Here is a 21,879-nt window from a genome sequence, read left to right as displayed (position 1 = left end):
GCCACACATCTTGAGAGGCTGTCCATATTTGCTTTGTCTTATTCCTTATCTCTCATCTCTCCATCCAAACCACTCTCTGAGCTACTAATAAAGCCCTTGCTACTAAATCAAATTAACTCTTTAGTTCTTGGTCTTTCAGCATCATCAGACACTACCATCCACTTCCTCCTTCCAGATTGCTCACTGCCAACACTGGTCAGGGTAGCAGGCTGTGCTGGGGTAACTGATGCTCAGATGTGAGAGCCTGAGTAATTCCTACAAAGGGGGCCAGGAGGCAGAGTCCTACTATTGACACAGGAGGGCACAACTGGGGCTGTTGGTGAAGAGAAAATGACTACCATCGTCCCCTTGGCTACATGGGCTGACCTTCCTGGCCACTGAGGTCAACAGCAGAGACATTAGCAATGAGGTCTCCTGGACTGAGCTCAACTGGTACAGCCTTTACAATCACTCCTGGAAATAGGCATCCAGAATTTGAGGGACCCACAAACTAGCACCTTGAAGTGGGGTCACAATAACTGAGAACCCTAGATGTCTGGATGGATGAATCCATACCTTCAGCTGTCTGGCTGGGGAGGCTGAGCCCAGGGGCGGGGCAGGATTTGTCTTTGTCCAGGCTTCTGTCCACTGCAGTTTCCTGGGAGCTGTCTGTGTTCTGGGTCTGAGTGGATGGCCGTGTCCTTCTTGGTGCTCTGTTTATCTTCTTGCTGATGTTTTCCAGGCTACAAGATGGATGACCTCCCGACTCCCTATATTAGCCAGATGGTCACAGCCATGAGCAAACAGTGGGGCCCCAGGAGTGGTGAGGGAACAGTGGGAAGGCAGCCCTGGCCCCATGCCTGCTCTCTAGGCAGCAGCTGGCTCAGGACCATTAGTAACCTCCATAGCCGGGGTAAGACCCTAAATACCCAGGCAGGGAGGCTGGGCTGGCTGGCCACCATGACAGTATCACCAGGGCTTCTGACCCTTCTTCCAGTGAGGTGGCCTTGCCAGGAGGCAGAACTCCCTCCATTCACCCTGAGTCACCTGGTTGGTTCTACTCCTGGCTCGCTGTGACCTTGCCATTGTAAGAGACTGGGCTCCTTGGATGTCATTTGTAACTCAGTCTAGTCCTACCATGTGACCTCCTTTCACTTTGTGTACATGGCCTGGAAATGAACCAAGAGGACAACCTAGTTCTCCATGCTGGGAACAATCAAACCAAGATTATCCTGAAACCTAAGGGACTGGCTTAATTGACCAAAGTCCTGGAGCCTCAGCTAGGGTAGGGAGATAGACTGCTTTTATATATTACAGTGTGAGTGATGACCCCTGTTCAGATCTCCCCTGATGACCTCAGGCATATACCATGTGCTTTATCTTCTGGCCCCAGGTCTCTTTTGAGGGGGAAGGGAGGGGAAGCAGTGTGTGGCACCAGGACAAGGCCCTGTGGGGGAGTGACTCGTATAACTCTCTCTGTGGTCTGTGGATACAGGATCAAGCTAGTCTGGGATTTGGGATTGGGGTGCCTAAGCCCACAATGTGCTTGAAAGGTGCTTAAAGGGATGGGTTGGGACCAAGGCAGGATGGGCGGGGCAATGCTGGATGTCAGCCTGGGAGGTGGAGACCTATGTATGGTTGGCTGGAGATCCAGAGGGGAACCAGCTTCTGTGCCTTACCTAGGCCAGTGGATCCAGAATGGCCCTTACATCCTGCCAGAAATGTCTCCTTGGTCAATCAAAAAGCCACCAAGAACCCCAGGAACCAGGCTGCCTTGGATTAAATCCTTATGTCCAGTGGGTGCCTGTAAAATATTACTTTGTGACCAGGAGCGAACAAGCAATTTGGAAGATCCCCAAACTACTGCACAATTGCACTCATCTCACACACTAGTAAAGTGATGCTCAAAATTCTCCAAGCCAGGCTTCAGCAATACGTGAACCGTGAACTTCCAGATGTTCAAGCTGGTTTTAGAAAAGGCAGAGGAACCAGAGATCAAATTGCCAACATCCGCTGGATCATCGAAAAAGCAAGAGAACTCCAGAAAAACATCTATTTTTGATTTATTGACTATATCAAAGCCTTTGACTGTGTGGATCACAATAAACTGTGGAAAATTCTGAAAGAGATGGGAATACCAGACCACCTGACCTGCCGTTTGAGAAACTTGTATGCAGGTCAGGAAGCAATAGTTAGAACTGGACATGGAACAACAGACTGGTTCCAAATAGGAAAAGGAGTACGTCCAGGCTGTTTATTGTCAGCCTGCTTATTTAACTTCTATGCAGAGTACATCATGAGAAATGCTGGGCTGGAAGAAGCACAAGCTTGAATCAAGATTGCCGGGATATGAGGATATCAATAACTTCAGATATGCAGATGACACTACCTTTATGGCAGAAAGTGAAGAAGAACTAAAGAGCCTCTTGATGAAGGTGAAAGGAGAGAGTGAAAAAGTTGACTTAAAGCTCAACATTCAGAAAACGAAGATATGGCATCCGGTCCCATCACTTCATGACAGATAGGGAAACAGTGGAACAGTGGCTGATTTTATTTTTCTGGGTTTCAAAATCACTGCAGATGGTGATTGCAGCCATGAAATTAAAAGATGCTTACTCCTTGGAAGGAAAGTTATGACCAACCTAGACAGCATATTAAAAAGCAGAGACATTACTTTGCCAACAAAGGTCTGTCTAGTCAAGGGTGTGGTTTTTCCAGTAGTCATGTATGGATGCGAGAGCTGGACTATAAAGAAAGCTGAGTGCTTAAGAATTGATGCTTTTGAACTGTGGTGTTGGAGAAGACTCTTGAGAGTCCCTTGGACTGCAAGGAGATACAACCAGTCCATCCTAAAGGAGCTAAGTCCATCCTAAAGGTGTTCATTGGAAGGACTGATGTTGAAGCTGAAACTCCAATACTTTGGCCATCTGATGTGAAGAGCTGACTCATTGGAAAAGACCCTGATTCTGGGAAAGATTGAGGGCAGGAGGAGAAGAGGATGACAGAGGATGAGATAGTTGGATGGCATCACAGACTCAATGGACATTGGTTTCGGTGGACTTCAGGAGTTGGTGATGGACAGAGAGGCCTGGTGTGCTGTGGTTCATGGGGTCACAAAGAGTCGGACACGACTTAGTGACTGAACTGGAGATGGAAATGGGAAGCAACTCCAGTACTCTTGCCTAGAACATTCCATGGACGGAAGAGTCTGGTAAGCTACACTCCATGGGATTGCAAAGAGTCGCACATGACTGAGCAACTTCAGTTCTGGGCAGTTCTGGGGTGGGGTCTTCAGACAGGGAAGGTGTGATATGAGGGTGGGGCCTCCCTCTGGACTGTGGCTAGGCTGAGTGTCTGGAGAGATGACAAGGGAGAATCTTCTTGCCTCTGGCATGTTAGGGATCTGTCCTCAAGGCCCCTGATACTTCAGCACAGCCAGCCTAGCTCACTTGTCCTCAAATGCACAAGCATCTGGGGTCACCTGCATGTAGGTGACAAACCACTCCACAGGGAGTGCTATTCCTGGTCTCCAGATGCCTGCATGGGACGGGGAAGGGCTGTTGCTGAAACAAAGTCCCCAAACCACATGGCCCTGCTTTCTGGGATGACAATGAGGCCACCTGAGGCAGCCCTGCCCCACCAATGTTTACAGGACTCCACAGTCAGCCCAGGGAAAGTGCTGTGGTGTCTGCCCTGCCCATCACCATATACATGGGAACATGAGCCCTGGACAAGGAGGGTGAGTAGGTGATGGTCACACAGTAGAACACAACTTCCTGCTTCCAACACAGGGTTCTCAGCTCAAGTCAAAAGTCAGCTTCAAGGTCAAAAGCCACTGGGTGCGCATGGGATTATGCCCATCACCCCACTGGGGAATCAGCCAGTGACAAGCTATGAGGAAGCACCCCACGCACACTGTACGACGCTCATATCCATGCCACCTCTCCTTCTCTGACCGGACAGCATCACACTGGCACTCCTCCCTTGACTTTGTCAGCCTGAGGAGGGCCCCAAAGATTGTATCAATTTCCTTCTCAGTTCCTAAGAGGCTGCCTTTATTTATAGACTGATGTTCACCACAGCCACTCCTTTAGCGGGGAATATTATGAAGGGTTAGGGTGAGACAGATCCTCTGACTCCCGGAGAACAACCAGCTCCAACTCCAGGACCACACTCTTTCCCCTCTGCTCATCCCCTGGAGAGGAAAGGCGAGACCAGAGTGGTTTTCCTGAGAGCCTCCCTGGCTCCTCCGCACCCCTTTCCTGATCTCTACCATCAGGTCACCCTGGGCACAGAGAGGGAGAAAAAAGAGAAGGAGGCAAATTGTGGCTAATTATTCTTTGAAGATAGTCCAAAAGGGGGAGAAGGACATGCTGGGTGTGGTGGAAAACATGAAAGAGGATTACTGGGAGGAGTCAATGGTGGGAGGCTTTTCAGGTTATGTTTCAGGAGGAGGCTTCTCTACAGAGGGAACCGCTGGTTCATTTGCCTCCAAGATAGGCAATACAGTTTGGAGGGTGGCCTCTCTGTTGGCTTCCGAAATGGGTGCTTGGGTGGGTTCAAAGGCTGGCTCAGTGGGCACTGGTTGTCCAACGTCATTTGTGGGATGCACGGTTGGTGCAGTGGTTTCCTTGACAACCTCTGGTATAACAGCTTTAGAACTTGCAGGTTCCCTTTCCCTCTCTGGAAAAGGTGCAGGGGTACCCATAATTTCTAATACTTCATTTTGGAGGCTTGCACTTGAAGCTTCTGTGGGATAGAAAAGAAAACAACATAGATTCCTCCAAAGTTGATTCTCCAGTCTTTGCCAGTAACTTGGTAAAATCCTAGTCATCTTTAAAATGTCAGCTCCTCACTTACCATTTTAGAATCTTTCCCCTTAGTTTTCTCCCTACCCAGCCTTTGGGCAGACTTCGCTACATCTGTACAACAAGGTGCTTAAGTTTAAGAGTCTATTGGGTGAGGTTCTAACTCACCACAGGAGCACTCAGAAGGGTGAAATCAACATTTGTTTAAGGCTCATGTATTTCCCAACCACTGACTCTGAAGCAGTGTAAATAAAAAACTGAATACATCCTCTATTGGAATGGGAGCTTTTTAAGAATAGAGACTTTGCCTTGCTTGCCACCCCATGTATAGTGCTCAGGAGTGTCTATCACACAGTAACTGCTTAGAAAATAGTTTCAGTTAATTTTCTAACTGAATAATAGAAAAAATAGATGATGGAGACTTTTTCTTATAATGCAGCTAGGAAATGGACTCTCATCAAAGACAAATTAAAAACTGCATCATGTATAAAATGAAGAAAATATCTTAAAATTATTTAAGAATTTACAATATAAGGAGGAACCATGGACACAGAAGAGAGTAAGAATCCGAAGAAGAGAATCCAGTTATTTATCCCCTGTGTATAATTTCATTCTTGAAGAAACAGTTGCACATACGAGCTTAATTTTAGCTTCACAGGCTGAAGGGGATTTTTAATACACCTGAATTGAATTTGTACTTCAATTCCATGACATCCAATATCTATGATATTAGGTTTTCAAATTTGTGAATGTGTTATGTTGCTCCATTTATCTAGGTCTTCTTTTTCTCACTAAACTTTTGTAGTTTTCAGTGGCCAATCATCTATCTTCTTTGCAAGGGCTTACAGTATTTTCCTAAAATTCCTATTAATGTTTTTATACTGTTGTAGATGATGCTATTTCAATTTTTTAAGTATTCACTGATAATATATCAACATACAGTTGATTTTTCTATATTGACCTTGTATCAACATTCAAAAAACTAATGGCATCTGGTCCCATCACTTCAAGGCAAACACATAGGGAAAAAGTGGATACAGTGACAGATTTTATTTTCTTATTTTTCTTATTTTCTCAAAAATCACCGTGGACAGTGACTGCAGCCATGAAATTAAAAGATGCTTGCTACCTTGGGAAAAAAATCTAGACAGCATATTAAAAAGCAGGACATCGCTTTGTTGACAAAGATCCATATAGTCAAAACTTGGTTTTTCCAGTAGTCATATATGGATATGAGAGTGGGACCATAAAGGGCTGAGTGCCAAAGATTTGATGCTTTCAAGTTGTGGTGCTGGAGAAGGTTCTATAGAGAGTCCTTTGGGCAGCAAGATCAAACCAAATTCAATCCTGATGAAAATTAATTCTGAATATTCATGGTTTTTCCAGTACTCATGTATGGATGTGAGAGTTGGATTATAAAGAAAGCTGTGTGCTGAAGAATTGATGCTTTTGAACTGTGATATTGGAGAAGACTATTGAGAGTCCCTTGGACTCCAAGGAGATCAAACTAGTCAATGCTAAAAGAAATCAGTCCTGAATACTCATTGGAAGGACTGATGCTGAAACTGAAGCTCCAATAATTTGGCTACCTGATGCAGAGAACTGATGCACTGGAAAATACCCTGATGCTGGGAAAGATTCAAGGCAGGAGGAGAAGGAGACGACAGAGGATGAGATGGTTGGCTGGCATCACTGACTCGATGGACATGAGTTTGAACAAGCTCCAGGTGTTGGTGATGGACAGGGAAGCCTGGTGTGCTGCAGTCTATGGGATTGCAAAGAGTCAGATATGACTGAGTGACTGAACTGAACTGAACTGAGCTGATTCATTGGAAGGACTGATGCTGAAGCTGAAGCTCCAAAATTGTGGCTACCTGATGCGAAGAGCCAACACATTGGAAAAGACTCTGATGCTGGGAAAGACTGAGGGCAAGAGGAAAAGGGGATGACAGAGGATGAGATGGCTGAATGGCATCACTGACTCAATGGACATGAGTTTGAGCAAACTTTGGGAGATAGTGAAGGACAGGGAAGCCTGGCATGCTGCAATCCACAGGGCTGCAAAGAGTCAGACATGACTTAGAGCCTGAACAACAACATTCCTGAGCTATTGCTTAGGTCACCAGTTGTAGTAGGTTTGTTTTTTGATTCCTTTGAATTTTTTACTGTATGTAATCATATCTGCAAATTAGGAGTTTTTATTTCTCAATTTATGCCTGTTATTTATCTTTATACATATATTCAGTATATAATTTATATATACTAAACTGGTTATCTTACTAAGTGGACATGAGTTTGAGCAAGCTCCAGGAGTTGGTGATGGACAGGGAAGCCTGGCATGCTGTAGTCAATGGGGTCACAAATAGTCAGACACGACTGAGTGACTGAACTAACTGAAACTAGCTAGGATCTTCAGTACAATGCCAAGTAAAAGTAGTGAGAGCAGACAGCCTCGCCTTATTGCTGATCGTAGACAGAAAATCCTGTTTCACCATTAACAATCATACTGGCTGAGGTTTTATTCTTAAGTATCTTTCATCAGATTGAGGAAGTTTCATTCAATAACTAGGCTACTCAGATCTTGATCATAGATAGATGTGGATTTTTGTCAAATATACTTTATTTCTAGTCTATTTTGAATAGATGATAGATTGATTAACCTGCAAATAATATATTCAACTTGTACCACTGCAATAAATCTCACTTGCTCCAGATGTTTTATCCTTTTTTTATACTGATGGATTCAATCTGCTAATATATTGTTTTATGGCTAAGTTGGTGAATGATATTGATACATTCAGATGTTGCACTGTCTTTGTCAGATATTGTTTATATGAGATTATTGCTGACCACAAAAAATCAGCTAAGAAATTCACTTGTTTTTTTAGTGAGTATAAAATTGGTATTATTTCTTAAATATTCACTTAACCAGTGAAGCTTATGGGCCTGAACTTTCCTTTGTTGTGAGGTTTTTGACACATAAATTTGATTCTGAAAGATTCTGATAGGTTATTAAAATTTCTATTTCTTTTTTCAGTTCTGGAAAATTGAATCATTTGAAGGAATTTTTTTTACCTCATTTAAATTTATTGGCTTAAAAACGTTCCATGATTTTCCTTTTTGTGTCTAGGATATGGAGAGATAATCTCTCATTAATCATTCATTATACTGGCAATGAGTCTGTCTCTTCCTCTTTCCCCTTACTAAGCATTTATCAATTTTATTAATCTTTTCTAAGAACTTTTCACTTTTTAATTTTTCTCTATAGTTTGCATCATTTCTATTTTATTGTTTATGCTATCTTTATCATTTCATTTCTTTTACTTGGCAAAAGTAACTCCATTTTCTAGACTGCGACAGTAGACTCTTAATTACTATTAAGCCAAGCTTCCTTCCAAAAGTTAAAGTTACTAATTTCCCTCTAAATTATGGCTTAAGTTGTACCATACAAGTTTTGCTGTTGTATATGCATTACACTTTAAAATAGCTTCCAATTTCCCTTGTGATTAATCTCTTGATCAATAAAAGGTTTAGAAATATATCAGTTTCTAATAATTATGAAATATCTAGATATTTTTATGATTGTTTCTAATTTAACTGCTTTAGTACTCAAATACTGTATGATTTCAGTCTCTTGAAATATACTGATTGATGACACATTTTATATCTTATTTTAGGCATACTTTACTAATTATTGCAATTTTAGTAATTTTTACTCCTTTTGTTTTTTAATCTTTATATTTGCTATATGTCATTCCTCCACTACCTTTATTATACATGAACACATTCCAGTGATATTTTTACTTTTGTATGCTTCCAACTTAAAGAACTCCCTTTAATATTTCTTGTAGAATTGGTCTAGTAGTGATGAACTCTTCTAGCTTTTGTTTATCTGGGAAACTCTTGATATCTCCTTCAATTCTGAAAGGTAACCTTGCTGGGTAGAGTGTTCTTGTTTGGAAGTTTTTTCCTTTCAACACTTTTAATATATCACACCTTTCCTATCTGGCTTGTAAAGTTTCTACTAAAAAATCTGCTGATAACCTTATGCTGTTTGCCTTGATTACAAGTTGGTTTTTGTGTTCTCCTTTTAGGATTCTGTCTTTATCCTTAAATTTACCATTTAAACTTTAATTTTAACTTTAAGTGTCTTGGTATGTGTCTTTTTGAGATCATCTTATTTGGAACTCTGTGGGCTTTCTAGATCTGGATGTCTTTTTTTTTTCCCCTAGATTAGGGACATTTTCAGCCAGTTTCTTCAGTTAATTTTGGGGGCATTTTCTGTTTCTCTTTTCCTTCTGAGAGCACTATAATGTGAATGTTATTACACTGGATGCTGTCACAACAGTCCCATAATGTATCTTTCCTTTTTAAAGTTCTTTTTTCATTCTGCTGCTCTGTCTGGGTGAGTTCCATTGTTTTGTCTTCCGGCTCACTGCTTCATTCTACTACCTCATCTGTTCTGCTGCTGAGCCCTTCTAATGTATTTTTTGGTTCAGTTATTACTTCTGTTTGGTACTTTCTTGTACTTTATGTTGAAGTTTGCACTATGTCCATCCATTTTTCTCCAAAGCTCAATAAGCATATGTTTATGACCATTATTTTTAACTCTATCAGGTAGATTGCTCATCTCTGTTTCATTTAGTTCTTTTTCTGGGGTTTTGCCTTGTTCTTTTGATTGGAACATATTCCTCTGTCTCCTTATTTTACATAATTCTGTGTGCCTGCATCTGTGTGTTGGGCAAATCAGCTCTATCTTCCAGATCTGCTTTATGGCTTGCCACATGGTCTATTTTGCAACTACGCCATTTACATTTCAAAATATTGTACATTCTGCAGTTGCTGAATATAATATTTTCTGTCAACTAGGTCAGGTTGGCTGGAATTGTTCAGACTTCTATATCCTTTCTGATTTTACTTTTTGATGAATTTAGTTGTTCTTTCAGGTACTAAGAGAGGGATGTCAAAATCTTTAACTATGATTTTTCTATTTTTTTTTTCCATTTTTGTTTAATGTGTTTTGAAGCTCTGTTACTAACTATATACTTTTGGGCCTTCTTGATATACTGACCTTTCTTTCTTAAGAAATCTTTGTTTCAAGTAAGGCTTCATGTTTTAAAGTTTATCTTTCAGATATTATTTTCATGCTTGCTGTTTGTATGGCATATTATTTTCCATCCTATCTTTTTTCATTTTTCTCCCTTCTGACTTTATTTTAATTTTCTGTCCTTTCACTATTAATATGTGTTTTTATATTTCAAGCATTTCTTTTGTGAACTACATATGGTTGGGTCTATCCAATATTACAATCTCTACTACTACTTTGAGTATTTGGTACATTTATGTTAACTGAACTTAATGGTTGAATTTATGACTACCATATTTCAATTTGTTTTCTATTTATTTTGTGTATTATTGTTTCCCTTTGTTCTCTTTCTCCTGAATCCATCTGCTACAAGGGATATTCTTATACTGGATGTGAAGAAGTAAGATGCTACAATGTGAGAAAGCCTTATGACTAAGACCTGAGTGGAATATCTAGATCTCAGAGAAAAGCTCAGTCAAGAGTGATTAAGAAAACACGACTGACTTCAGTTCTTGCAACTGTAAGGAACTAAATTCTGCCAACAATCAATGAGCTTGGAAGAGGCCTCTTAAGTCTCAGATGAGACTGGAGCCCCCGCCAAGATCTTCATGAAAGCCTGGTGAAATATGCAGCAGACCTCGAAACCCAGGCCTGGACCCCTGGCCCACAGACTGGGAAATGATACATGTGCGTTGCTTTACACTGATAGATCTGTGGCCCACAGACTGGGAGATGATACATGTGTGTTGCTTTACACTGATAGATCTGTGGCCCACAGACTGGGAGATGATACATGTGCGTTGCTTTACACTGATAAATCTGTGGTAGTTTGTTGCACAGCAATCAAAAACAACCCAAACTTTAATAGAATATATCAAAAATGAAGCGTAGAAATTAATAGGCTAAAAATAAAAATAAACAGTCTTGGTAACTTATGAGATAATATGAAACCATCTAATATCTATGTAATTGGAAACCCAAAAAGAAGGTAATAGCAGAAAGATATTGGAAAAATACAGGCTGAAAATGTATACTCTTACTGATCTAAGAAGTTCAGCAAACCCTAAGCAGGTAGACACACTAATATACATTAAGGTAAATCATAATCAAATTACTGAAAAAAGTAATAAAAGAAACAACCTTAAAAAGGACATATTACAAGTAGAGGAATAATGATTAAAATAAAGGAAGATTTCTTTTTTGGATGACTTTTCATAAGAAACTATACAAGACAAAAGATAAAGGATCAACTTCTTTGAAAGGCTGAAAAATATATCCTAAAGATGTGTATGTGTGTGTGTGTGTGTGTGTGTGTGTGTGTGTGTGTGTCCTAAAGGTAGCAGCAGCAGGTGCAGCAGTACATGTCAATCTAAAAGGTAGTCATAGTGCAAGATGCGACATTAGGCTTAGTATGCAAGGCTGCTCTTCCCACCCTCCATGGCTCCAGGCTGTCATTGGAAGGACTGATGCTGAAGCTGAAACTTCAATATGTTGGCCACCTGATGTGAAGAACTGACTCACTGGAAAAGATCTGGATGCTGGGAAAGATTGAGGGCAGGAGGAGAAGGGGATGACAGAGGATGAGATGGTTGGATGGCATCACCAACTCAATGGACCTGAGTTTGAGCAAGCTTTGGGAGTTGGTGATGGACAGGGAAGCCTGGCGTGCTGCCGTCCATGGGGTCACAAAGTGTCAGACACAATTGAGCAATTGAACTGAACTGATGGCTCTAGGTTGTGGTTTTGGCTTCTTTCCAGTCATCCTTGTTCATTCCCTGATACTAAACTTCATCCCTTGCCTTCTAGTTGTCTCTTTTAGGTACTCACATGGTGTTCTATATATTTATTTAGATCAGGCAAAATTGGTTTCTGTAAATAAGCAACTAAAATTAAAAACTTGAAAGATTCTTAGTTTATTATCTACTCACCTTATTTTCTTATTCTCATTTAAATATGGTGGGAAGTTGTTGTCAAGTTAATTTATTTTCTAAGGCATGATACCCACCGTTCTTCATTCAAATTTAAATGGTTCTTTTGAACTTTCCTTCAGAACTTATCCCATTCATGCTTTCCACACCAATTCCATATTGTTTTTATTTCTTGATTAGATTACTATTATGGGCTGAACTGTGTGCCACACAAACTCATATGTTGAAGCCCTAACCACAGAACTTCAATATAGGACTAATTTAGGAGATAAAGCCTTTAAAGGCATGATTAAAATGAGGCCATTATGGTGAGTCCTGATCCAGTCTGATCAGAGAGAAAACCTGGAGACACAGAGGACATTGGGGGTTTGTGTGTGCACAGAGGAAGGGCTGTGTGATGACACAGCAACAAAGAGTCTATCAGCAAGTCAATTAGAGAGGCTTCAGAAGAAATCAAACCTGCTGACACATTGATCCTGCACCTCTAGCCTCCAGAAATGTGGGAAAAATCAACTTCTGTTGTTTAAGGTATCCAGTCTATGGTATTTTGATTTGGAAACCCTAGTTTACTGATATAACTTCTGATTATCATAAGGCACCTGGAACACAGCCTTCAGTCTCCTTAACAGCCCGCAGAGTAACCTTCTTAAAATTCATAAAACTCAGAGTCACTGGAGATTACTCTATATCTTAATAAATTAGGGTGACTTGATTTAAACCTTCAGTTTTACAATACAAAAGACCATCACTCTTCAAATTTCTTATTTTTTCATAGTCCCTGATGCTGGGAAAGATTGAGGGCAGGAGGAGAAGGGGACGACAGAGGATGAGACAGCTGGATGGCATCACCAACTAGATGGACATGGATTTAGGTAGACTCTGGGAGTTGGTGATGGATAGGGAGGCCTGGCATGCTGCGGTTCATGAGGTCGCAGAGTCAGACATGACTGAGCAACTGAACTGAACTGAACTGTGGATACATTCCTGAAAGTCTAAGTAATGTATGTGTTGAAGATTGACGGCTGATACAAAGTATCTCATCATCTTCACAACTGTTCACAAGAAATTAATTAATCAGTTTTGACTGTATCAACTTTACTTAAAGACTCCAAGAGCAATGGGAGGAAGCTGCATCATGTACTGCACCGTCTTCTGCCTCCTAACTGCCTTTCCCTTTAACATTGCACTGGCTTCCCAAGCCAGTAACTCACTGTGTGATTATCCCCACAACCTCCTGAATAACTCTAGCTTCCCTTCCCGTACTGGACCTATCCCACTTTGTCCTGAGTTATTCTGCTGATTAATAAGTTATTTTGCTTTTCTATCCCTTTACACAAGTGTCTAAGCATAGGCTCCCTTGTCTGAAACTCACTTGCCATTTCCTGATGTTTATATGCAGAGTCTAGACTTTAGTCCAGCATCCCAGAATCTTGGCAATTTCCTCCTTCCACCTTCCAACATACATCACAACTGAAGCCACATAAAGCACATTCAGCCCTGAGGAGCATGTCAGCTTCTCTGTCCTAGAACTAGATGGCTGAACCAAAGATGTCAACTGCTGCTATACCTCTTCCTACTTCCTCACTGCTCTCTGTGGACAAGAGCTTCTGTTCTTGAGACACCCTCCATATACAAAGCTTTCAGGTACTTCAGTCTCACACTGCCTGGCACAAAGTCGGTATTCTATAACTGTGTGATGAATGAATATATGACAAAGCAAGCAAATATACAACCATGTTCAAAATCTTCCAAGGAGTCTCACTGCTTAGAGGATAAAGTCCACAATGTATGCTGATGTCAAGGGCCTCACAGAGTCTGTGCACAGCCTGTTTTTGCCCAGCTTCTCAGTGGTTCCCACCCTGTAACTTTAGACTCCTTCAACTCTTGTCAGAAATATTAAAGGCAAGCCCTGCCTCATGGAGGCAATGGGGAGGGATGAAGAGATGAGAGGGGGCTAGGCCTCTGACTTTACCTGTGTAACTGGTGATACCCTGGAGAATTTTTTCACTCTGGCACTCTCTCCACCTAGAAGGAAGCAGAGAGTCCATGAGCCTCACAGACCTCTTCCAAAGCAACAATAATGCAGGCAGTGGCCAGAAAAGAATATTACCAGTCAAATGGTACCTTGGGCAGAGGGTATGAAGTTTCCTCCTTTAAAGGACAACTGAAATGAGGAAACAATGGGCATGATGAGATCTAAAGACCATGGTTTCTTCTAGCTAAAATTCTTTGACCAGATGTTCCCTCTCCCATCTGAACCTTATGATCTTGATGCATTTTTCCCCTCAAGAATTCTCAAATGTCATTTGATTGGGCAGATAAAAAGACTATGATCTGAAAAGGGGCAATGATTTTCCCAGGGTCACCCAGCAACTACAGGAAAAAATAGGACTAAAACCCTGGCTTCCTGGAGTGTGAGCCTGCTCTTTACACAGCACCCTGCTGTGTCTGATTCTGTGGAAGATGGGACACTTGTTCTGAACAACCTTCAGCTCTTGTCCTCTCCCTACTGATCCACAAGGGATATGTAGTTTAAAAAAAAAAAAAGCTTTGATTAAGCTTTAGTGAGAGTCCTTATCCTTAGAATATGGTCTCACATCTAGGAGGTAGGAGGGGTGTGTGGAGCTGCACGAAGTTTGGAAGATAAAACCTTTAAAATCCTGTCTCCCTGAGGATTTGTCATGTGGGATTGTAGGAAGAGTGGGAAGTTTTTTCACAAATTTCACAAAGTACAAAATCATTTATATCTTATTTTGGGAAAAAACTATACAAAATTACAAATGCATACTTACCAATGAAAATGAAATATGGAAACAATGAAAACTGCAGAAAGAATATCCATGAAAATCCACAAGAACAGGTAGAAATTTGGTGTCTGCAAAACAAAACACAGTTTTAGGCATTTACAGTCGGAGAAGATTGTCGATTGTGTGGATCAAGTCCCTTGCTTGAGCAGGAATGGAGAGGGGGCAGAGCAGGAGGAGGAACCTTGATTGCCGGGATTGAAGTCAAACACAGAGAATACCTGCTGCTAACCTAACATGTAATCCCCCCTTTACATGTGCCAGGGGCTCTGCAAGGGCTAAAACACGTCACACACCTCATTTCCCTGGGCCCTCGACAGAGGTCTGAGGGAGTCACAGAGATGTCACAGAGCAAGTCTTCTCTGGACCCAGGACTACAGCCCAAGTTCCTGGCTTCCAGTGTGCTATCGGCACAGCTTCCCAAACCTGGCCGTGCATCCAAATCTACCTGAGCTGCAGCCTTTCGTAAAACAGCTTCCTGGGCCTCATTAGCGACTCAGGAATCAGAATTTCTGCATCTTTAACAAGCTTCCTAGAAACAAGCAACCAGTCTGTGAACCAGCATTTAGGAATCATTCTTCTTACTCATGCTTCAAATAAAAATGTTGAAATTATCGTTCTTAACTAACATGTCCACTTCTCTAGGCTTCTTGCCTACATCACCCATTTCACAGCTCCATTATCTAGGTTCTCCTGAATAAATTTTTTAATTCCCTGGCTTGACCCTCCCTTTCTATCTTCATTTTTCCACCTCCAATACTACTTGATGGTACTAGGCCTGGCATTTTTATCTTTCGTATGTCATTTCCATCCTAATTCAAGGTCTTTGCTTGGTCTGATTACTAATTATAACAAGAACAACAACAACAATATGAATGATCAAGTTAATGATGAGAACAACAATTAATATTAATGAGCATTTACAGGAGCTAAGGTAGTATTCTATGCATGTGAGGTATATTTTCACAGCTAATTCTCACAACAGATCTACTAGGCAGGCATAATAAAATCTCTTAACCAACTTCTACTAAGCCAAGGCTCCTAATCCCCAGTGGGCAACTGATTGACTGATGCCTTGGCCTGCTGCAGGCTGCCCACCAGATCAGCTGTACAGTCACTAAGAATCAGTTGTTCTTACAATCCATATGACTTAGAACACCTGTACTTGTTATAAATGTACAGTGTAATTGTTGTTTTAGTCGCTACGTCATGTCTGACTCTTTTGCAACCCCATGAGCTGCAGCCCCCCAGGCTCCTCCGTCCTTGGGATTTCCCAGGCAACAATACTGGAGTTGCCTTTTCCAGTACTGGAACTGGAGTTGCCATTTCCTTCTCCAAGAAATCTTCCCAATCCAGGGATCCAACTTGTGTCTTCTGCATTGGCAGGCAGATTCTTTACCACTGAACCACCTGGGAAGGAGTTTAATTAATGTTATATGAAATCTGCACGATCAGAGTTTTAAAAGTACATTTTCCAAAAAAAAAAAAGTCAATGCTTTGAAAGACTCAATGATGACAGAAGAAGTTTTTAAAAAATAAACTGCAACTGAGAGGTGGGAGGATTATAAAAATCTGCAGATTCCTCATTCTCCAAATGAACTGAAGTTCTTGTACATCAAGGAAACTAAACTTAGAAGTCACAGTTGGTGCACTGGGAAGCACATACAAGTGACAGAATACAAAATTCAGTCAGCTGAATCCTCTCAAAAGAAAGACTTTGAGGCTATGTCAAAAGGTGAATGATCTAGAGTCATTTTTTTTTAACATGATGATGTACAGTTTTCCAAGCCTCATATATTGAAGAAATTGTCTTTTCTCCATTGTATAGTCTTACCTCCTTTGTCATCAGTTAATTGGCCACAGGTGCATGGATTTATTTCTGGGCTTTCTATCCTGTCCCAGTTATCTATAACTCTATCCTTGTGCCACTATCATACTGTTTTGATGACTGTAGCTTTTTAATATAGACCAAAGTCAGGGATCCTGATCCTTCCAGCTCCATTCTTCTTTCTCAATATTGCTTGGCTATTCAAGATACTTTGTGTATCCATAAAAATTTTAAGATTTTCTGTTCTAGTTCTGTGAAAAATGTCATTGATAATTTGATAGGAATTGCACTGAATCTGTAGATTGCCTTAGGTAGTATAGCTGTTCCAGTGATACCGATTCTTTCAATCCATGAATGTGGCATATCTTTCTATTCATTTGTGTCTTCTTTGATTTTCTCATCTACATCATACAGTTTTTGGAGTACAGGTTTTTTGTCTCCTTAGGTAGATTTATTCCTAGGTATTCTATTATTTTGATGTAATGGTAAATGGAATTGTTCCTTGAATTTCTCTTTTGGACCTTTTGCTGTTAGTGTATAGGAATGCAAGAGACTTCTGTATATTAATTTTGTAACCTGCAACTTTACCAGATTCATTGATGAGCTCTAGCGGTTTTCTGGGAGCATCTTTAGGATTTTCTATGTATAATATCATGTCATTTACAAACAGTAACAGTTTAAGTTCTTCAAGTCTGGATTCCCTTTTTCTTTTTCTTTTATGATTGCCATAGGTGCAGTTCAGTTCAGTTCAGTCGCTCAGTTGTGTCCGACTCTTTGCGACCCCGTGAATCGCAGCACGCCAAGCCTCCCTGTGCATCACCAACTCCCGGAGTTCACTCAGACTCATGTTCATCGAGTCAGTGATGCCATCCAGCCATCTCATAGGTAGGATTTCCAAAAACTAGGCTGAATAAAAGTGGTGAGAATGGACACCCTTGTCTTGTTCCTAACCTTAAAAGAAATGTTTTCAGTTTTTCACTGTTGATTTATGATGTTATTTGTAGGTTTGTCAAATACTGCCTTTATTTTGTTGAAGTATGTTCTCTCTATGTCCATTTTCTGGAAAGTTTTTATCATAAATAGGTGCTGAATTTTGTCAAAAGATTTTCTGCATCTATTGAGATTATCATAGGGTTTTTATTTTTCAATTTGTTGATGTGGTATATTACTCTGATTGATTTGTAGGTATTGATAAATTCCTGAATCCCTGGGATAAACGCCACTGGATATTGGTGTATGATCTTTTAATGTGTTGTTGGATTCAGTTTGCTAGTATTGCATTGAGGATTTTTGTGTCTATGTTCATCAGTGATACTGGCCTGTAATTTTCTTTTTTTGTGATATCTTTTGTTTTAGTATCAGGGTGATGGTGGCCTCATAGAATGAGTTGGGGAGTTTTCATTCCTCTGCCAATTTTTTTTTTGGAATAGTTTCAGAACATGTGGTAAATCTTCTCTAAATGTTTAGTAGAATTTGCCTGTTAGGAGAACTTAACCACAGTTTCAGTTTCAGTGCTTGTGATTGGTTCGGTTCAGTTGCTCAGTCATGTCTGACTCTTTGCGACCCCACGAATTGCAGCACGCCAGGCCTCCCTGTCCATCACCAACTCCCGGAGTTCACTCAGACCCACATCCATCAAGTCGGTGATGCTATCCAGCCATCTCATCCTCTGTCGGCCCCTTTTCCTCCTGCCCCCAACCCCTCCCAGCATCAGAGTCTTTTCCAATAAGTCAACCCTTCGCATGAGGTGGCCAAAGTACTGCAGTTTCAGCTTTAGTATCATTCCTTCCAAAGAACACCCAGGGCTGATCTCCTTGCAGAGAGTCCAAGGGACTCTCAAGAGTCTTCTCCAACACCACAGTTCAAAAGCATCAATGCTTTGGCACTCAGCTTTCTTCACAGTCCATTTTCACATCCATACATGATCACTGGAAAAACCACCCTCAGAAGAAATGGAGTAGCCATCATAGTCAACAAAAGAGTCCGAAACGCAGTACTTGGATGCAATCTCAAAAATGACAGTGATCTCTGTTCATTTCCAAGGAAAACCATTCAATATCATGGTAATCCAAGTCTATGCCCCCACCAGTAACACTGAAGAAGCTGAAGTTGAAAGGTTCTATGAAGAACTACAAGACCTTTTAGAACTAACACCCAAAAAGATGTCCTTTTAATTATAGGGGACTGGAATGCAGAAGTAGAAGTCAAGAAACACCTGGAGTAACAGGCAAATTTGGCCATGGAATGTGGAATGAAGCAGGGCAAAGACTAATGGAGTTTTGCCAAGAAAATTCACTGGTCATAGCAAACACCCTCTTCCAACAACACAAGACAAGACTCTACACATGGACATCACCAGATGGTCAACACCAAAATCAGATTGATTATATTCTTTGCAGCCAAAGATGGAGAAGCTCTAAACAGTCAACAAAAACAAGACCAGGAGCTGACTGTGGCTCAGATCATGAACCCCTTATTACCAAATTCAGACTTAAATTGAAGAAAGGAGGGAAAACTGCTAGACCATTCAGGTATGACCTAAATCAAATCCCTTATGATTATACAGTGGAAGTGAGAAATAGATTTAAGGGCCTAGATCTGATAGACAGAGTGCCTGATGAACTATGGATGGAGGTTCGTGACATTGTACAGGAGACAGGGATCAAGACCATCCCCATGGAAAAGAAATGCAAAAAAGCAAAATGGCTGTCTGGGGAGGCCTTAAAAATACCTGTGAAAAGAAGAGAAGCGAAAAGCAAAGGAGAAAAGGAAAGATATAAGCATCTGAATGCAGAGTTCCAAAGAACAGCAAGAAGAGATAAGAAAGCCTTCTTCAGCTATCAATGCAAAGAAATAGAGGAAAAGAACAGAATGGGAAAGACTAGAGATCTCTTCAAGAAAATTAGAGATACCAAGGGAACATTTCATGCAAAGATGGGCTCGATAAAGGACAGAAATGGTATGGACCTAACAGAAGCAGAAGATATTAAGAAGAGGTGGCAAGAATACACAGAGGAACTATACAAAAAAGATCTTCATGACCTGGATAATCACGATGGTGTGATCACTCATCTAGAGCCAGACATCCTGGAATGTGAAGTCAAGTGGACCTTAGAAAGCATCACTACAAACAAAGCTAGTGGAGGTGATAGCATTCCAGTTGAGCTATTTCAAATCCTGAAAGATGATGCTGTGAAAGTGTTGCACTCAATATGCCAGCAAATTTGGAAAACTCAGCAGTGGCCACAGGACTGGAAAAGGTCAGTTTTTATTCCAATCCCAAAAAACGGCAATGCCAAAGAAGGCTCAAACTACCACACAATTGCACTCATCTCACGTGCTAGTAAAGTAATGCTCAAAATTCTCCAAGTCAGGCTTCAGCAATACATGAACCGTGAACTCCCAGATGTTCAAGCTGGTTTTAGAAAAGGCAGAGAAACCAGAGATCAAATTGCCAACATCCGCTGGATCATGGAAAAAGCAAGAGAGTTCCAGAAAAACATCTATTTCTGCTTTATTGACTATGCCAAAGCCTTTGACTGTGTGGATCACAATCAACTGTGGAAAATTCTGACCTGACCTGCCTCTTGAGAAATCTGTATGCAGGTCAGGAAGCAACAGTTAGAACTGGATATGGAACAACAGACTTATTCCAAAAGGAAAAGGAGTATGTCAAGGCTATATATTGTCACCCTGCTTATTTAACTTCTATGCAGAGTACATCATGAGAAACGCTGGACTGGAAGAAACACAAGCTGGAGTCAAGATTGCTGGGAGAAATATCAATAACATCAGATATGCAGATGACACCACCCTTATGGCAGAAAGTGAAGAGGAACTAGAAAGCCTCTTGATGAAATTTAAAGAGGAGAGTGAAAAAGTTGGCTTAAAGCTCAACATTCAGAAAACGAAGATCATGGCATCTGGTCCCATCACTTCATGGGAAGTAGATGGGGAAACAGTAGAAACAGTGTCAGACTTTATTTTGGGGGGCTCCAAAATCAATGCAGATGGTGACTGCAGCCATGAATTTAAAAGATGCTTACTCCTTGGAAGAAAATTTATGACCAACCTAGATAGCATATTCAAAAGCAGGGACATTACTTTGCCGACTAAGGTCCATCTAGTCAAGGCTATGGTTTTTCCAGTAGTCATGTATGGATGTGAGAGTTGGACTGTGAAGAAGGCTGAGAGCCGAAGAATAGATGCTTTTGAAATGTGGTGTTGGAGAAGACTCTTGAGAATCCCTTGGACTGCAAGGAGGTCCAACCAGTCCATTCTGAAGGAGATCCGCCCTGAGATTTCTTTGGAAGGAATGATGCTAAGCTGAAACTCCAGTACTTTGGCCACCTCATGCGAAGAGCTGACTCATTGGAAAAGACTCTGATGCTGGGAGGGATTGGGGGCAGGAGGAGAAGGGGACGATAGAGGATGAGATGGCTGGATGGCATCACGGACTCGATGGATGTGAGTCTGAGTGAACTCCAGGAGTTGGTGATGGACAGGGAGACCTGGCGTGCTGCGATTCATGGGGTCACAAAGAGTTGGACACGACTGAGAGACTGAACTGAACTGAACTGACTAGACAGATCTTTGTTGGCAAAGTAATGTCTCTGCTTTTGAATATGCTATCTAGGTTGGTCATAACTTTCCTTCAAGGAGTAAGCATCTTTTAATTTCATGGCTGCGGTCACCATCTGCATTGATTTTGGAGCCCCCCAAAATAAAGTCGGACACTGTTTCCACTGTTTCCCCATCTATTTCCCATGAAGTGATGGGACCAGAGGCCATGATCTTCATTTTCTGAATGTTGAGCTTTAAGCCAACTTTTTCGCTCTCCTCTTTTAATCTCCTCAAGAGGCTTTTTAGTTCCTCTTCACTTTCTGCCATAAGGGTGGTGTCATCTGCATATCTGAGATTATTGATATTTCTCCCAGCAATCTTGATTCCAGCTTGTGCTTTTTCCAGCCCACTGTTTCTCATATTGTACTCTGCATAGAAGTTAAATAAGCAGGGTGACAATATATAGCCTTGACATACTCCTTTTCCTATTTGGAACCAGTCTGTTGTTCCATATCCAGTTCTAACTGTTGCTTCCTGACCTGCATACAGATTTCTCAAGAGGCAGGTCAGGTCGGAATTTTCCACAGTTGATTGTGATCCACACAGTCAAAGGCTTTGGCATAGTCAATAAAGCAGAAATAGATGTTTTTCTGGAACTCTCTTGCTTTTCCCATGTTCCAGTGGATGTTGGCAATTTGATCTCTGGTTCCTCTGCCTTTTCTAAAACCAGCTTGAACATCTGGATGTTCACGGTTCACATATTGCTGAAGCCTGACTTGGAGAATTTTGAGCATTACTTTACTAGCACGTGAGATGAGTGCAATTGTGTGGTAGTTTGAGCATTCTTTGGCATTGCCTTTCTTTGTGATTGGTATGTTGATAT

The 21,879-nt window shown here is 41.2% G+C and overlaps 1 protein-coding gene across 1 annotated transcript in view; it reads right to left on the bottom strand.

Annotated features, from left to right (window-relative positions):
• Positions 1–4,417: 4,417 nt before the first annotated feature.
• The window catches only part of LOC128069095 (glycerophosphodiester phosphodiesterase domain-containing protein 4-like), a 105,692-nt gene continuing 88,230 nt past the window's right edge, over positions 4,418–21,879 (bottom strand). The window contains exons 14-16 of the mRNA XM_052662384.1: positions 14,602–14,676; positions 13,926–13,965; positions 4,418–4,728 (exon numbers count right to left, since the gene is read on the bottom strand). Of these exons, the coding sequence (XP_052518344.1) occupies positions 4,418–4,728; positions 13,926–13,965; positions 14,602–14,676 (426 nt within the window). The remainder of the gene's footprint in view (positions 4,729–13,925; positions 13,966–14,601; positions 14,677–21,879) is intronic.

This window comes from Budorcas taxicolor, chromosome 25 (genome assembly GCF_023091745.1).
Source record: "Budorcas taxicolor isolate Tak-1 chromosome 25, Takin1.1, whole genome shotgun sequence".
Classification (NCBI taxonomy): Eukaryota; Metazoa; Chordata; class Mammalia; order Artiodactyla; family Bovidae; genus Budorcas; species Budorcas taxicolor.
Note: the sequence above shows the minus strand (reverse complement) of the source record. Positions and strands in the feature narration are given on the sequence as shown.